Source organism: Haliotis rubra, unplaced genomic scaffold (assembly GCF_003918875.1).
Source record: "Haliotis rubra isolate DU_JTF1 unplaced genomic scaffold, ASM391887v1 Scf951, whole genome shotgun sequence".
Lineage (NCBI taxonomy): Eukaryota > Metazoa > Mollusca > Gastropoda > Lepetellida > Haliotidae > Haliotis > Haliotis rubra.
This window is the reverse complement of record NW_025767692.1, coordinates 77,841-96,512: the sequence shown is the minus strand read 5'-3', so window position 1 is coordinate 96,512 and position 18,672 is coordinate 77,841. Positions and strand designations below refer to the sequence as shown.

Sequence of the window (18,672 nt, the reverse complement as noted above, 5' to 3'; positions counted from 1 at the left end):
AGGTGACCAACATCACACATCAGTACTGTGATAGGTAACCAATATTAGACATTAGTACTGTGATAGGTGACCAATATCAGTAATGTGACAGGTGACCAACATCACACATCAGTACTGTGATAGGTAACCAATATAAGACATTAGTACTGTGATAGGTGACCAATATCAGTAATGTGACAGGTGACCAACATCACACATCAGTACTGTGATAGGTAACCAATATAAGACATTAGTACTGTGATATTAATATCAGTAATGTGACAGGTGACCAACATCAGACATCAGTACTGTGATAGGTAACCAACATCAGACATTAGTACTGTGATAGGTGACCAATATCAGTAATGTGACAGGTGACCAACATCACACATCAGTACTGTGATAGGTAACCAGTATCAGACATTAGTACTGTGATAGGTGACCAATATCAGTAATGTGACAGGTGACCAACATCACACATCAGTACTGTGATAGGTAACCAATATCAGACATCATTACTGTGACAGGTGACCAACATCAGACATCAGTACTGTGATAGGTGACCAATATCAGACATCAGTACTGTTAGAGGTGACCAACATCAGACATCAGTATTGTGATAGGGGACCAATATTAGACATCAGTACTGTGACAGGTGACCAATATCAGTAATGTGACAGGTGACCAACATCAGACATTAGTACTGTGATAGGTAACCAACATCAGTAATGTGACAGGTGACCAACATCAGACATTAGTACTGTGATAGGTGACCAATATCAGACATCAGTACTGTGAGAGGTGATGAATATCAGTACTGTGACAGGTGACGAACATCAGACATCAGTACTGTGACAGGTGACAAACATAAGACATTAGTACCGTGACAGGTGGGCAACATCAGACATCAGTACTGTGAGAGGTGACCAAGATCAGACATCAGTACTGTGACATGTGACCAAGATCAGACATCAGTACTGTGAGTGGTGACTAACATCAGACATCAGTACCGTGACTGGTGACTAACATCAGACATTAGTACTGTGACAGGTGACCAACATCAGATATCAGTACTGTGAGGTGACCAATATCAGACATCAGTACTGTGAGAGGTGACCAACATCACACATCAGTACTGTGATAGGTGACCAACATCAGACATCAGTACTGTGACTGGTGACCAATATCAGTACTGTGACAGGTGACCAATATCAGACATCAGTACTGTGACAGGTGACCAACATCAGACATCAGTTTTGTGATAGGTAACCAATATCAGACATCATTACTGTGACAGGTGACCAACATCAGACATCAGTACTGTGATAGGTGACCAATATCAGACATCAGTACTGTTAGAGGTGACCAACATCAGACATTAGTACTGTGACAGGTGACCAACATCACACATCAGTACTGTGATAGGTGACCAATATCAGACATCAGTACTGTGACAGGTGACTACCATCAGACATTAGTACTGTGAGAGGTGACTAACATCAGACATCAGTACTGTGAGTGGTGACTACCATCAGACATCAGTACTGTGACTGGTGACTAACATCAGACATCAGTACTGTGACAGGTGACGAACATAAGACATTAGTACTGTGACAGGTGACCAACATCAGACATCAGTACTGTGAGAAGTGACCAATATGAGACATTAGTACTGTGACAGGTGACCAACATCAGACATCAGTACTGTGAGAAGTGACCAATATAAGACATTAGTACTGTGACAGGTGACTAACATCAGGCATCAGTACTGTGATAGGTGACCAATATCAGACATCAGTACTGTGAGAGGTGACCAACATCAGACATCAGTACTGTGACAGGTGACAATATCAGACATCAGTACTGTGACAGGTGACCAACATCAGACATCAGTACTGTGACAGGTGACCAATATCAGACATCAGTACTGTGACAGGTGACCAACATTAGACATCAGTACTGTGACTGGTGACCAAAGGCAAACATCAGCACTGTGACATGTGACCAATATCAAACATCAGTACTGTGACATGTGACTTACATCAGACATCAGTACTGTGACATGTGACAACATCTAGAATGACATTGAGGTATGTATCCTGTAGTCTGATGTAAGTACTAGGATAGGTGACCAACATCCTTGGGTACTGACGCAAGTGGCCACATCTGAGATAAGCACTTGGACATGAGCTACAACAAAGAATACCAGAAACAATGATTATGTTTTGTAGGCCTCTAAACATTAAACTCCCCTTTATCTTTTTATCAAGCAATTTATGATGAGAAGAATGTGAGTAGTAAATATATAATGAATCATTCTTTTGGAATGTACTAATGCACTGTAATCTCAATTTCAGTCAGCATATTAAATTTAAGTAAGTGATACTGCCCCAGTCGTGCTTTGTCAATGCATGATGTAGTTTCTTTATCACAAGAGCCCGAACACCACTCCTAGTGGGAGGAATGTAGCAGAGTTACCAGTTGTAAACAATCTAGTGTTGTGTGGCAGTATTTGTGAAGGTATGATTATACAAAGAAAATCTCCTGGATCAGGTCAACTTCAAGGCTCCTCATGCATGTCAGTAGAGTCAGTTCTGTGAAGATCTGGGTACCGATCCAGAAAGCGTTCGTAACATTACGACCTGTTGTAGCTCCATAGTTTATCAAAGGCTTGTGAATGTCGTAGTGCTACAAACGTTTTGTGGATCAGAACCCAGGATTAGAATTACTCTTCAACAGTCCATGGTGGCTGTAAGGGCTGACTAAGAAGATTGGATGGTCAGACTCACTGACTTGATTAATGCAAGTCATTGCAGCCTGAAGGCCCACATTGATGACCATGATGTCAATCACTGGATTGTCTGATCCAGATATTATTCTTTACAGACTGACATCGTGTACTTGATAATACTGAGAGTAGTGTTAAACAACCTACAAGTAAAACACACAGACAATAGAGTTGTTTTCCCACATATAAAAATCAAGTCTTTCTGAATTTTGGGATATTGTTTTCAATACTATCTCTCATGACCCTGTGGTCGATCTCATTGAAATTCAAATCCACTCTTTATCAGACCCTGGTGAACATGTAAGTCCTCTCTGAGAGACTACGTTTACATTGTCTCAAGGGGTTGGGGAGTGTTACAACTGTCTATAACCAAACAGGCAGTAAGTTCAACATGAAGCTATTGTCATAAGTAGGGATGCATGGATACAAATGACCATGATGCAATACATGTCTTAGAATTACAAAGAAAAGCCCAGATCATGTGACTGAAAAACACATTAAGGGTCAGGGCAGTCATTATACCAAACAGACCATTTTGTACAAGACATGTACTTTATATTGTCAAGAACCGTGATGCAGGACTGTATTGTGTACACAAGTCAAGGTGATGTAATGTAGTAGTACATCTGGTATGTACATCCATGTAGTATCACTTAACCCCTATTCAGCAGTGACTTTGACATGAACTCTGTTCATCCTGTCATTATTGTGATATATATCAGTTATTGTGATGTCTCAGTTTTAAGTGAATAGCAAAGGTTTGATTTTTCAAGAGTGTGACAAACTATTTATGAAATTTGAGCAGTTTCGGAAGAGATCCAGTGACCTTGAACTTATATAGAGGTTGACCAAAGGTTAATGCAAATTAGACTATATGTAACCTTGACCTTCTATCACATCTTCCCCACATGGGTACAATGTGTGAAGCCCATTTCTGGTGTCCCCCGCCGTGATATTGCTGGAATATTGCTAAAAGCGGCGTAAAACCATACTCACTCACTCACTCACTCTATCACATCTTTGCCATCCAATATTGGGTTACTAAAATTGGGTTCACACAAGGGCTGCATCGAATCTGCTATAAAGCAAATATGATACATATCATGAATACTGGGTAACGAATATTAATATTGGGTAATAAATATGAATACTGGGTAAGGTGTACTATTACTTACACAGTGTTTTGAAAGGGGGTATGGGACTGTAAGACCCTTGTAAATTCCGTAAATGAGGTGATTTGCCTTCATTTAATCAAAACAAAAATCTGAAATGGACTGTCCAAACAATTTTGGAACAAAAATACCTGCTAAATCTGACATGCTGCAATATAAATAGTTTCTTTCATTCTAGTTTCATTCTCTCTTTGTGGCCAATGAGGGTTCACCTCATATTAACAGCATAGAGGATGTAATTCCAATATTCAGACTCTCTTTGTGGCCAACGAGGTATTTTCCTCATATTAACAGCCTCTATGTTGTTTCTTTGTCGCCTTTGAGGTTTCACCTCATTAAACAGCATAGAGGATGTAATTCACATAATCAGTCTCTGTGAACAATTAGGGTTTGCTGTGGATAGTTTTTGTCATTATTAACATTCATGCATACAAGACACAACCTTTTCCATCCATTAAGACTCTGTAAAACTGTTTCAAGGAGTATGTTACAGAGCATACAGCATATTTGGAGAACATACATTGGATGTGTTTTGTCATTACACTGCTCTAGTAATGGTGGGTGTGTAGTAATATATGTTTCCTGTCTCTTGTTCTGTTTTACATGAGGTGGAAAGGTTATGATTTTAATGATTGTTCCCAAGCCCTTCTGTAGTAAACAATATCAGAGCTGGACATGAAGGGCCAGTGGGTCCCTTATTGTTTGCTGAGGTAGTGTCTGAATGTAGGAACCCACTTAGTCTTCATGTTTTAACATTAGAGTTAAGACAATGACCCTTTCAACTATAAATGCAAAATTTGAAACACTGTATGTGATAATTCTATGTAAGAAAGCACACTTTTATCAATGGTAAGTATTTGGATTATACACTATGGTGTCGGTGTTTAACAGTGTAACGTCAGGTAACTTCAGTCCCAGATATACACGATAAAAAAATGTAGGGGATATTCCATTTTGGGGTGAAATTATTTGTGAACTAAGTTATATGATTGTATATGGATTTCGAAAATAACCGTTTAAGGATGAGAACTCAAGAGCACATAGAGCATGTATTGTTACTGATTACCTTTACCAGGTGAACATAACCACCTTACCATCGCCAGCACTCAGTCCAGACTTGTCACCCATTGAACATGTCTGGGATGTGCTTGTACGTTTTACATCACCATCAACCATCACTGACCACCCTCAGTGAACTGACCAGCAGGAAGAAGAGGATGAAATGAACTAGGGCTGGCTAAAAAGATTGATAATTGGAAATATCGTTGATGGGAAGAACTATCAACAATTTATCGATATGTGTCATCTATAATAACCTTGTTAATCTCTTGAGTTGAAATAAAATTGTAGACATTATGTCTTTATTCAAAGGATCCATCTAAGTATGTACAGGACACTACTTTTGTTGGTAATTTGGTAATCCATGAATAAATGTGTCACCAGTGATGTGAAATATCTTCATTTCTTTTGGACATTTTTGTTCGATATTTATCGAGTATCAATCCCTATTAACTACAGTATATCAACAGCCCGCACTAGAATGAACCAAGCTGACATTGGATGTTTGATTATTAGTTTATCTCGTCAAACCCAGAATTGTCTTCAGAGTGCAGGCAGATTTGCATGATTATAAAGATTTGGACTTTTCATGGTAAATTACATGATGGACACTAGGACGCATTAGCCAGTCAGCTGACAAAATCTATTAGCATCTGACATTCAATGACTAATGCAAATCTCAATCAGATGTCCCTGTTACGCTGTTAAACTATTTATCTCATCCAAAACATAAAGTATCAGTAGCAGAGATGCCAACCCATACGATTTTATTGTATTCATTACGAAAACACAAAACAACATATGCGACTACGATAGCCGTAAATATATACAAGTTTTAAAAAAAAATACATTAAATTAAATTATCAAGTAGCATACGTACCATACACAATAAATTTCAAGCACATTTTATTCAGTATCAAGCTATTTGTGGATACTTACTACTGATTTAGGTGAGCACAATGTTAATAACACGTTCGTAGAATATCTATATATTTTATATTAAATATGAAAATTCTTTGGAAAAGTCTATTTTAATTTTGGTCCAAAAATACTAAGTTTTGCAGCAGTTTTGGGGCAAAATACTAATTAGGCTAAATTAGGGTTGGAACCTCTGTAGTAGTTGTGACATCCTTTTATTGAATATCCCCACCATTTGATAATATACAGGGGTGGAAATAACCCATTGCCCGACGCCGGAGTCCAGCGTTTTTTTCTGTCGGGCAAGCAAATTTGTATATCACACTGTACCGGTGTCCAGTTGACTTTCCAATGTAAATTATGTTGTTTATTTAAAGAATCAACAAGAAAATGGCCGGTATAGTGGAAAAATCATCAGGGCAAGTGATTTTACATGTGCCACTGTACCGGAGTACACTAACAATTTTAAAGTTATTTCCACCCCTGATATATAATGCAAACAATAGTCCACCTGTTTCCATGTCAGTGTCCATGTTTTCCATGAGACTGGTTGTTTGTATGTGCAGATGTTCAATTCAAGATTAGATGTGAGTTGCACTATCCAAACATGTGTCTTCTTGTTTGACTTTAAGGTGTTGAGTCTGACTGTCCTGTTTCAGAGCTATGAGAAGTCATGCAGTGAGTTGACGCTGATGCTACAGCAGGTGGGGGGAGGAGGGCAGAGAGGAAATCCTGGAGACCCTAGATGACCAGCGAGCAAATGTAGAGGGCCTCACAGAGGAACTGACCAATCTTAGACGTATGTGCATCTCACACTCTCTCACATCCTAGATTTAATGTCCTAGTAAACTTCAGGTTAAGTCCAGTTTTGACCATTTCCTGAAGCGTTCCAGAACAGAATAGGTTCCCGGAACAGTCAGTGAAAAAGAGTTTCCCAGGGAATTGGAGAAGAGTAAAATAGGTTCACAGAACATTAGATGATAGAATAGTTTCCAAGGACATTCATTTGTCCTGTGGGAATGCCAGAGCAGAAGAGTATGATGGAGACATATTTGTCAACTGGTCAGTAGAAAATAAAGACTACCAATAATGTCAGTAAAGAAACATGGTTGCATTGACTTTAGTCTACTCAGGTTATATCACTATAAAAGTGTATGTCTACTAAGGTTATAACACTATAGTGTATGTAGCTACCAGGTAATCCATGCTGTGAGATATTCCAGCAGTAGGTGAAGTCTTCTGTGTACATATTCCTGTCCTTCCTTCCTCAGAAGAACTTCACCAGCTCTGCCCAGCGGAACTACGTCAGTACCAGGCAGAACAAGAAGCACAGCGCCGGCGAGAGGAAGCCAAAAGGAAGATGGAGGAAGACAAGAAGAGGCAAGAGGAGCAGAAACAAAAGAGGAGGGAGAAGAGAGAAAATGTAATTGCAGAACTTCTGGCTACGGAGAAGGACTACCTGCGTGACCTTCATCTGTGCATCGACGCCTTCCTAGGTCCAGCTGCTGAGAAGGTACAGTGATGGAACAAGAATTATGCAGAAATTGTTCTCAGGTCTCTGTGGTGGTAGCTATGTAGAAGAGACAATGCAAGTCTAGGGAAGGGAGGTAACTCTCAAGTGGAATGAAAAAAGTAAAACCCAAGACTGTCCCACACTTGTCTGTCTTAGATTAGAAGACCTCAAAAGGCGATGGTAACATAACAGTCACAAACAAAATACGTATAGATGAATCATTTTGTTGCCAACTATACATGAAATAAATATTGTCATTTGACTTTGACAGTGGATTATGTGGTTGGTATGTGTGAATGAGTTGAGTATCAGTGACGTATCATTGCACAGTCTGGAAGACACTGGTTTATCTTGTATATGTATCTTGGTATGGCTCTCGTGTGAGACAGTAAAGTTAAAGCAAATGTTATGTCTGTCAGGTGCCTGGTGTGGACATGGAGGTGGTGTTCGGCAACATCGAGGAGATAGCAGACGTCTCACAGAGACTCCTCACCATGCTGGAAGGCTGCATCAATGGGAAGACATTTGAGGAACAGATAATAGGTGATCAATACATTTTGGTAACCCTTATGTTCTTACCTAGGGCTTTCTGTTAAATGTTAAAGTGACTGAAGGTTATATATCTTTAAGATTGAAAAGTATTATTTCAGTATAAGGTCGTCCAGAATTTCAAGGATGACAAGTTTCCAAGGATAAAATTCCACAGATTTAGTCATGTCAGTGCTCCTGTTTTTTATATGTGCTATCACAGTATACCTTATTTCCCCTGATCCCAGCTGACATTGAATGTCTCTGAATAATGGACAAGCATTTCTGATCAAAAGTAGAACAAAATGACTGTTCACTATTTCACATGAGCTGGTATGTTTTTGGTCAGAATGATACCAAAAACCTCCAGTGTCCTTGAATGCTGTGACTTGTTTCAGGTCCCAACTTTGTGCATTTCTCTGAGGACATGAAGAACACGTATGCTCCGTACTGCAGGAACCATGATGCAGTTATCACTCTCATGGAAAAGGTGGGTCTTGCTCCTACAGTGACATGCCAAGTGAATTACCCTGCAAGGAGAATACAGTAGTCCATTTTTCTTCTTTTGTTATTTAAGACTGAGTGGGTCATCAGCTTGTACAGTAATGTGGCTCACCTTAATTAGGTGGTACAATGATCAGTATGAGGCTGTATTCTCCTAGCATGTATTGCATAGTAAAGGGGGAAACTAATAGAATCAGGTGGTCAGGCATAGTGACTTTGGTGACGTTGTGCAAAGTGATGTTAGCGCTAAGGTGCTCATAACTGCAATACCTCAACGTGAAGTTGTGGCTGTCGTAGCACAGCTGCTTTGTACAATGACAGCCAGGTCGCTAACATGTAAAAAGATGGTGTGATGGTTGCTAATATTCACAATACCAATACCATTAGATTGTCTATTCCAGATTCGTAAGGGGCGAATTATCGGATCGGGTGGTCAGGCTCGCTGGCTTGGTTGACACATGTCATCGGTTCCCTGTTGCGCAGGTCGATGCTCATGCTGTTAGTCACTGGATTGTCTGGTCCAGACTCGATTATTTACAGACTGCCACCATATAGCTGGAATATTGCTGAGTGTGGCGTAAAACTAAACTCACTCACTCACTCTATTCCAGATTTGATTATTTAGATACTGCCGTCGAATTGCTCGAATATTGCTGAGTGCAACAATAAACAAAACAAAAGAAATCAAAAAGTGTTTCAAAATAAGCATCACACCACATCATGTTTTGTGTCTTTTGCTGTGGAAGTATTGAGGAATTTGTATGTTTTTCCAGTACACAGACAACGTGGAAGTGAAGGAGTATTTTACGCGTATCATTACCAAGCTGAGAGAACAGACCAATGTGTTTGACCTGGAGTCGCTGCTCATCAAACCTATACAGAGAATACTCAAGTACCCACTTCTGCTGAATGAACTTTTCAAGGTGCGTAGGTTTATGTTCCACTTTTATTACAAGATGGTTATTCCCACTACCTTTTTGTTTGACTTTGAGCTTACAGATTTGAGTTTCCATGACAACCTGGGTCAGAACGGATCTACAGCAACCCATGCTTATTGTAAAAGGCAGCTAACAGGATCTGAGGGTCAGATTTTCGCCACCTGCTTGATGCATGTCATTTTATCCCAGTTGTGGAGATTAATTGTTATGATGCCAATCACTTGTTGTCTGGTCCATGCAGGAGTATTTACAGACCGTTGTCATATAGCTGGAATAATGTTTTTAGTATTGAAAACCTAACAGACAAACAACAAACAAAGAAGGAGCTTGTTAGTTTAGTGTCATCTTTGATACAGCCACTGTATATTATGATAACTATAACCTGGACCCATTCAGTACCACACATCTTTTATGTGATGTTTTGCTAACTGACATCACTGGTATCTAATTAGTTTGGTTTTTTTTATCTCCCCCCCCAACGATGATGTGGGGGGATATAGTCAACACCTCGTCTGTCTGTAATCATATCGCTTCCAGAGCATAACATTCAAACTTTTCAACAAAAATTGGTAGATATTTCAAACAGAACCTAGAGTGGAGCATTTTCTATTTACAGATTTTTGGCATTTTCAATTTTCTCAATTTCCATGAAACAAGAAGGGGTAGATTTCGTTTGTGGAGCATAACTCCAAAAACGTTTGAATTTTTTTCAACAAAACTTGGCAGATACATCAAACAAATTCTGAATTGGTGCCTTTGCTACTTGCAGATTTTTGGCATTTTTCTTTTTCTTGATTTCCTTGGATTTGGACTTAGTCTCAAAAGGGAGAAGGGTGGATTTTGTTTCTGGAGCACAGCTCAAAAAAATCAATGTTCATCTGGCTAAAATGGTGCCTTTTGTTATTTGGGAATTTTAAGAAAATGAATATATTTCTGTTTCCATGGTGACAAGTTCGACTTTGACTGTTCATAGTGGTGTCTTTGTCAGGACCGTATCTCTAAAACTAATAGGTATTCTTTCATGAAACTGTGCACACAGTTTTGTAGGGGCCAGGGTGATTTGCCATCTTATTATGACTATTATACAGTAAACACCTTTTCTTAAGCTGAAATAAATCAAGGTTTTGAGGCTACAATTGTATGTGTAGAGCTATTCCAAACTCAGTAGAACCATTAACAATATTGATGGTTGTAGGAATGAATTCAAGAGTTCAAAAGCCGAGTTAATGTTTACTTCTTTTATATACATTTTCACATGTGATGAGGTTATGAAATGAACACTTGCTTATTTCAGTCAACAGAGGATGATCACAAAGACAAACAGGAGATTGTTAAAGCCATCAGCGCCATGACTGATGTGGCTACTGCTATTAATGAATACAAGCGAAGGAAAGACTTAGGTAAGGTGATAGTTATGACTAGCAAGAGCAGATCTATTTTCCCCATACTTTTCTGAAACTATAAGACAAAATAACATGATATTATAAGACAATCTGAATGTGTTTTATGTAAATAGGATGTCAGTCAATTTTCTTTCTCGCACCTCTTACTTGAGATAAATTTCCTATATTTGTACTTAAACAAGCAGACAGTGTAAGTAGCTTGGATTCAAGATATTAGCAATGTATCTCTTTCTCAGGGATGGAATCTCTTAAGGCATACCATTTGGGTAGAGATTTGAAGGGCTGAGTTGGGGTGTAAGCCTCCTAGATCAACAATAATGTTGTAATATGCAAAACGTGTCCTTTAAAGAACAACAGTCATATTATGCATTGAAGCTGCTTGCTCAAAGATTGTTTCGTTTGTAAGTTTAAGTGGTGTTAAGTGTGATGGATGATAAAGTGTTCACATTGTTTTGTGCAGTGTTCAAATACAAGAAGGATAGTGACCAGCGGTTCAGTGAGAAGATCGCCAAGTTCAACTTCCACTCTATCAGGAAGAAGTCCAGCAGGATGCGGGGCCGACTGTCAACCAACCTGGGACTGGGGCTGCAGGTAGGGGAAGGGGAATACAGTGGGGACACACCAAAACTACTCTGCACAACACTAGTCGGCCAGAGGCGATGACACCACAGCTGATTTTACTTAAACATCAATACAAAACATGTTTCAAAAACATGACCTGCATGAACTAACATAAGTATTCTGGACTCGTCCTTCAGACTGTATGGCTATTGTCGTGTAGGTCAAAGATGCTTGTTATTAAGTTTTTCTTGATTGAGAGTCTGTTCAGCGACACTGATACTTTTGTAGACTTTTCCCTAATTTTTGTATTTGATTAATTAATAGACTCGGGACGAGAACTTTGAGCGGGAAGAGGTACGGTTCCGGCACATAGAGAAGGCTATAAGAGTCTTCCAGAAAAATGTCTCCATGTATATGGAGCACATGCAGGTGGGTATCCAAACTGTGATTCACATATTGAGAAATAATGAGTGAATGTTGTTTTGTGCCAGCCATCTGTATCCCAGCTTTAACGTAACAGATTGTAAATAATCAACGGGTGTGTAATACAGGGTTGTTGCTGCAGTCTTACTATACGTGGTAAGGATATAAAACATAATTGTTTTCTCTATTTCCTTCATGAAACCTATATCTTCGGTCTGGGTTATCAAGTTACAGATGGCAGGTGTATTCTCTTCTCAGTAAACAGAAGAATTGATATTTTGTGTGCTTGAAGAGGCTCCAATGATAAAAAACTTACCTGACTTGCCCTCCTCACATATGTATAATATTTCAATAACAATCCCGCTTTAATGAATTACTGGTCCACTACCATGGCTAATGCAGCTCTACCATAGATGAAAGGGAAATCTGCTGATTGACTCCCTTGTTCACATGTTTACAAGTTGTATACATGTTGTTGTCCAGGAGTGTGTCGGGGCAGAGGAGAGTCTGGTGGCAGACATTGTTGACCTGTACGATGGGCAACCCTCAGAGGAGGTGAAGATGTATAAGGAGATCCAGGGCAAGATTGTCGGTCCACTGCTTCACACGTTCGTGAGTATTGATGTTTGCTTGTGACGTGATATGTGGGTGTGTTGGATGTTGCACTTGTAGTAGTCCGGACTGAACATTGTTTTTCAGCACAAAGCTGCATTCTGTATTGAGACGTCAGTCGGACAGGGTATACTGACTCTTAAGCTGACCAGTCCCCGTAATGCCTAGCACCAGGCAGGGTAACAGCAAGTACCATCTTTTAGAGTCTTGGTATGATGTGAATGGGCATTTAACCACTGCCTTGCCATTGCCTGACAAAAGCTCTTTCAGTCATCAAACATATATTTTGAGGCTATGGAACTGTCAGGGCCGGTTGTAGAACGTTAGCAGATCAACCATAACATTTTAATGTGAAATTCCTTGAAGATTGCTTATAAATTCCAAGTATACATGTGAAAGGAAGGAAATAAGAGGTGGGGTAGCCAAGTGGTTAAAGCGTTCGCTCGTCGCGCCGAAGTTCGAGGTTCGTTTCCTCACATGGGTACAATGTGTGAAGCCCATTTCTGGTGTCCCCCTCTGTGATATTGCTGGAATATTGCTAAAAGCAGCGTAGAAACTAAACTCACTAACTCACACTAGTCATTATTCTCTACACTATACAGAGATGCACTGTGGAGGAACAAGTTCTTGTCCCTCTGAGCCAACTCATACAGATGTTTGATGGGCCCAACAATGTTATTGAGAAGAGGTTTGACAAGATGCTGGACTATGACAGTCAGTTCAGGAAGGCCAAGGACAATGAGAAGGTATGACAGTCTTGTATGAACCAGGGCAAGGAGTAGTGGCTCTAATATCGTGGATTATACATACCCAGCATAGTCTGTCTCACAGTCCCTGAATCACATTATTTCCCCTTCAGTTCAACCCTTTCTGCAGTGCTAAATACCTAAAAGAAGCAAGTTCAGGTTTCCTCAGGTTCAGGGTCTGTTAACATCTGCAAGAAAGCTGACTCACTTCAGGGTTCAGGTTACAGAGTAAACATTTCAAACTTCTATGGCAAATACAAATTCCTACATCAGTTTTTTGTTGTTTTGGGTAGATTTTGCAACATTCTGATTAACATTGTAAAAATTTAGCTTCCAAATATGTCTGCAAGAGAATTCTTTACTGGATGGAATTGTTGGACAAGGCCAGATGAGGTGATGAGGTGATAAGGTGATAAAATTGGTTCATTTAGATCATAAGGACATCCGTTTCCCCAGAAAATGGAAATGTGCTCATCTGAAATCAGTTATCAGCCATGCCAGATGCATATTATTATATGAGGGTAGCAAATGAACATGTTGTTTTCTTGTGTTTGTTTAGAATGATGCACTGCAGATAGCCAAGAATGATTATGAGGCTATGAACGCTCAACTCCTGGACGAGCTGCCCAAACTTTTCAGTCTAGCGTTCAAGATGCTCACAGACTGTATGGGGGCTTTCACCAAAGCTCAGAAGACCTTCACAGACCAGACTCTCAAAGCAACGTATACACTTGTACAGGTGAGTAATTAAGCCTGAAAACAAAATAATGTGGTCTACAGAAGAGCATATTCAAATGGCATGACATTGTGGGTGGTCTAGGGAATCTGAGTGAGAATATTGGTTCCTAGTAACCAGGTTGTCAGACACCGTTCCTTGCTTGATTGCTCATAATGTCAGTGACTGGATTGTCTGCTCGATTTTCTGCACACTGACATCATGTAGCTGGACTATCTCAGAGTGAGGCATTCAACAGTAACGAACATGGGATAGCCTTCTGGTTGAGGTGATGTTTATCAGTTCAAAAACCCAGTTTAATTCCACATGGGTGCAATGTTTGTTTTAATTGTCTCAGTTGGACTAATAAAGATGAAAACAAAACTCACTTGCTCACTGACTGTCCTAACTAATGACCACCAGTATATATCCTTATCCCTTTACAAGTAAAAAGATACTTGTGCCTATGTTTTCCAAACGCATATTATAACTTAGTCGCCAAACCACGACAAATACTCTGTTGTCAAAAGTAGTCAGCACACACAGTGTTGAATGTAGAACATGTTATTGGTTACAGTTGCCACTGCTGTTATCTTCTGATGCTGGTGTGATAGAGACATTCAACATAAGCCACAGCACAGCGCTAGACAGGGTGTCCACTCTCATGTTCATACCTCGAGGCTTCAACCCTAAGATGGACTCAATGAAGCCTGACAAGAAACAGAAGAGGATGTCTCTCGGCCAGGGTAGTGCTGGCCGGACAGTGGTAGGTCTTCACCTGTGATACAGATTTGTATGAAACTGTTGCTCAGGGCAATTTTGGCCTCATGGTTTTAGGTCTTTCTTTGTGCCTCAGTATTGTAGGAAATAGTTAACAAGGACTAGTGTCAAGATAGTAGAAGATCATCATATAAAATTGTCAGTAATTGTTGACAAGATATTACTGACCAGATTGACCACAGTAGGTCTTTGTGTTACAGCTTTGTATACCAGGGCACTGAGGGCATATAGTGCTACAGCATTGTATACCAGGGCACTGGGGAAGGATAGTGTTACAGCATTGTATACCAGGGCACTGAGGGCAGATAGCGCAGTAAAGCATAGTATACCAGGGCACTGGGGGCAGATAGCGCTGTGGGAGGAGGGCAGATAGCGCTGTGGGAGGAAATCTGAGAATAAATAAAGGAACACTGCAATGAAGTGGTGTTCCCTTATTTGTTCCCTCAGTATAGTTGACCAAGGCAGTACTTGCCAGTCTTGTGAAATAGATTGTAGGATAACTTCTTTGAGTGGCATTGTTAGAAGTTGGAGAGTCAGATAAGGACACACTTTATAGATGGACAACTTCTTTATTCAGGTGATCCGATGTTTCGATACAGATTCTTCTGGTACCTTTTTCGATACAGATTCATACCTGCTTGATACAAGAATCTGTCTCAAAACGTCACATCACCCATATAAGGAAGTTGTCCATCCATAAAGTGTGTCCTTATCAGATTGTAGGAAATAGAGGAACTTGTTGATGATGGTGTTTGTGTCTGCAGCCAGCAGCCGGGTCAAGCAGCCCCCAGAGTGACAGCCAGCGTGTGTATCTCCGTCAGCTCTACCCTGCGGCCAAGCTGCATCGTGTGGGCTACACATACTCTGCCCTTGACTCCATGGACTTGTGCTTGAATGAAGGGATCATGGTGGGTGTCATCAAGGATCAGGATCCCATGGGCAACAAGGACAAGTGGTTTGTTGATGACGGAGGTCAGTGAGTTATTTAGAAACAAAGAAAGAAAACATTCTGTCTAGATTCATTAAACAATTTTGGGTAAAATATCTAGTTGTTTTCATTCCCTAGAGGGATGAGTGAGTTTAGTCTTACACCGCTTTAGCAGTATTCCAGCAACATCACGGCTTGGGACACCAGAAATTTGCTTCACACATTGTACCCGAACCTGGGTCTTCGGCATGACGAGCGAACGCTTTAACCACTATGCTACCCACCACCCCCATTGAGTGATGATATTTTAAAGTTATCTTTAAGTTTTGTAAGATCACAGTTGGGTTTGCATTGAGAATTTATCACAGCATGTAATATGTATGCCTTCTGATAACAATCTGGGATGGTGGGGTAGCCTAATGGTTAATAGTCTGCTCATCATACTATAGACTCCCCATATGGGTGCAATGTGTCACACCCATTCCTGGTGTCCCCACTGTGATACTGCTGGAATATTGCTGGAAGTGGCCTAAAAAAATGCTATCTCACTCACTGATAAAAATCTGATGCTAAAATATGCATATACTTTTTCGATTACAGTGAAGAAAGGCTTTGTACCAAAGAAGATCCTGTCTCCCTGGTCAGGTGAAGTAGGAGTGGGTGGGGCTGGTTCCTCTCCCTCAGGTAGTCTCAACAGTCTGATGATGGAGGAGGGGCTGGAGAGCCTTGGTAATGACACCATGTCTGACATCATCTCACTGTCGTCCACTGCTAGTCAGGCTCAAGTCTACCCCAGCCTTACCCCAGAACCAGTCCCCGAAGCACAACCTGAGCAGGTAAAGAGGGACAATATTCCTTGGGTGGCAACCCTAATACCCCCTTCAACCTGGAGGCAGAATGAGCCCGAATGATGTTGGAATGAAAATTCCTGGAGATTCTTGGAAATTCAAACTGCATTCTAAAACTTCTTACTGCATTCCGATTGCATTCCAACTATTCGGGTCAATTCTTGTAACATGCCCAAATGTTTTGAACATGTTAAAAATTTGAGGTACATTCAAAGTGGAAGAATATCGAACGGCATTTGAAGTGCATTCTAACTGCATTCTAAGTATTCTTACTGCATTATAAGTATTCTGAACGTACTCGAGGGAGAATGGAAAAGGCAAGCCACTTCAAACCCTGTCAGAATGTCCCGAATGCGTCTCGAATGTCTCAAATGCAATCTCGATTGCTGCTGGAATTCAGGTGGAATATTCTTCAAATGTCAAATTTCGATTGCAGTTGAATACAGCTCGAATGTACCTCGAGTACACTTCGAATACAGTCAGAACGTCCCGAATGCTCTTCAAATGAACCCTGGTGTCATCAGAACACCGCCAAATAGCATAATAATGTGGCCACCTGTCACTGAAATGACAGATAGCATTTGGGAGTTGCATTCTTACAAAGCTTGAAAAAGTGTTTATATTGACATTCTCTCCCGAATGTTGTTCGAATTTTGTAAGAAAATAATTCCTGGCTGATTCTCCTTGATTCCTGTCAATTCGAAATAAGTGTGAAGGAGCCTTTAGGGATTCTGGGCAGAATAGATCCTCATGGGGATTCCAAGTTAGATTAGTTCACTAGGAGCTTACGGTGGTACCTTAATAAATTTGGCAGCAGCTTCTGAGACTTGAGGTCTGCGAACCCAGATAGCATGGGTCATTGCTTGTGATATCAATCACTGAGTTTACAGACCTATTGCTGAGTGTAGCATTGAACAACAAGCAAAAAAACTTTAGTACAGACCTTGTTTATGTTTTTTCTGCACGTTTGACAAATTTGGTGAAAGCAGATCCTACAAACGCAAACAATATGAAAATGAATATTAACTTCTACATCCTGACAGGTTCAGCGAATATCACATCCCAGTAACTCCATTCTGTTCCTGTCTGTTTCAGTATTACTACGCAGAGTTTGCCTTCCAGTCCCGTGGTGCAAGTGAAGTGTCGATGTTTGAGGGTCAAGTGATCACCGTGATAGCCAAGTCTGACCAGGAGGGGAACACTGAATGGTGGTTGGTTGATGCAGATGGTAAACGTGGCTATGCCCCAGCCAACTATCTGAGGCCAATGTCATAGCAGCCCTTGCTTCCATATCCACAGTGAGCCATGTGATACAAAGCAGCTATGATCAATGTGAGACACAAGGATTCATCTGAAGAGATATAACTTAGTGATGTCAGTGGAGCAGATCTGTGAAATCGACAAGCAAAGGTCAAGTGAGCGATGGACTTGGGTCAAGAAATGGTCAGACAAGTAGAAGGTTGATGTGTACTTAAGGTGCTTTCACTGTGACAATTAGGACTGTCACCTGAGTGCCTGTAGTGTGGTTGAAGTTCATTGTTAGGTCTGGAGAGTTCCAACAGTTTGTTGCATGGCTGGTATAGGGGTACAGTGTGGATGGTAACAGCATACGCTGCAATGTACCCAATACCACAAGATCGCTCTTCTGTATTCCCAGTCCCATTGCTAATCAAGTGACCTGTTAATGCGGAATTTGAATCTTTCAGAACAGTTTACGTTGACAGAAAGTTTTAACAGTTGTTCTGCTAGGGAATTGGCAAGTGTGTTTACCAGTAAAGATATTTGTTTCCATTTAGAATTGTCATAACCCTTGAAATTCATGCAAGTCTGCTTACTTGGGTACTACTAAGTTGTGCTTAGGACATTAAAGATCCATTGATGGTAGTCCTCATTGATTAAATCAAAGAGCATTTGAGGGCTTTAATTCTGAACCAGTTTTCAATCTGGCTACAAACTCGAACTTTTAATAAACTGACAGAAAATATAGACTTAGTAAACATTGTCTTGTTCAGTCAGGACTAGCTACAAACTATGAGGGCCAGTGTAATTTAGACTTACCCTAGTCCACTATTTGTATAACAATTTCTTTCAAAGGGTAACAGAGGATTCATTTACCTGGGACTAAAACATTCTTCAATGTACCCAGGTACTGTTCAGTGACTGTGTTAATAACCATTACATTAAATGGCCTTCATAGAATTTATTAAGATTTAATGTGTGATATTTAGAAGTAATGGTTAAAAACCTTGCTCACTAA

At 40.3% G+C, this 18,672-nt stretch overlaps 1 protein-coding gene across 1 annotated transcript in view; it reads left to right on the top strand.

The window, feature by feature from the left end:
• Nucleotides 1-18,018, top strand: part of LOC124264956 (dynamin-binding protein-like) — a 46,467-nt gene extending 28,449 nt beyond the window's left edge. Inside the window, 15 exon segments of the mRNA XM_046699740.1 lie at nucleotides 6,576-6,594; nucleotides 7,188-7,429; nucleotides 7,849-7,972; nucleotides 8,356-8,447; nucleotides 9,235-9,384; nucleotides 10,694-10,799; nucleotides 11,263-11,393; nucleotides 11,688-11,792; nucleotides 12,270-12,398; nucleotides 13,001-13,144; nucleotides 13,704-13,883; nucleotides 14,437-14,625; nucleotides 15,404-15,611; nucleotides 16,168-16,403; nucleotides 17,511-18,018. Of these exon segments, the coding sequence (XP_046555696.1) occupies nucleotides 6,576-6,594; nucleotides 7,188-7,429; nucleotides 7,849-7,972; nucleotides 8,356-8,447; nucleotides 9,235-9,384; nucleotides 10,694-10,799; nucleotides 11,263-11,393; nucleotides 11,688-11,792; nucleotides 12,270-12,398; nucleotides 13,001-13,144; nucleotides 13,704-13,883; nucleotides 14,437-14,625; nucleotides 15,404-15,611; nucleotides 16,168-16,403; nucleotides 17,511-17,690 (2,235 nt within the window). The 3' untranslated portion in view covers nucleotides 17,691-18,018.
• Nucleotides 18,019-18,672: the final 654 nt, after the last annotated feature.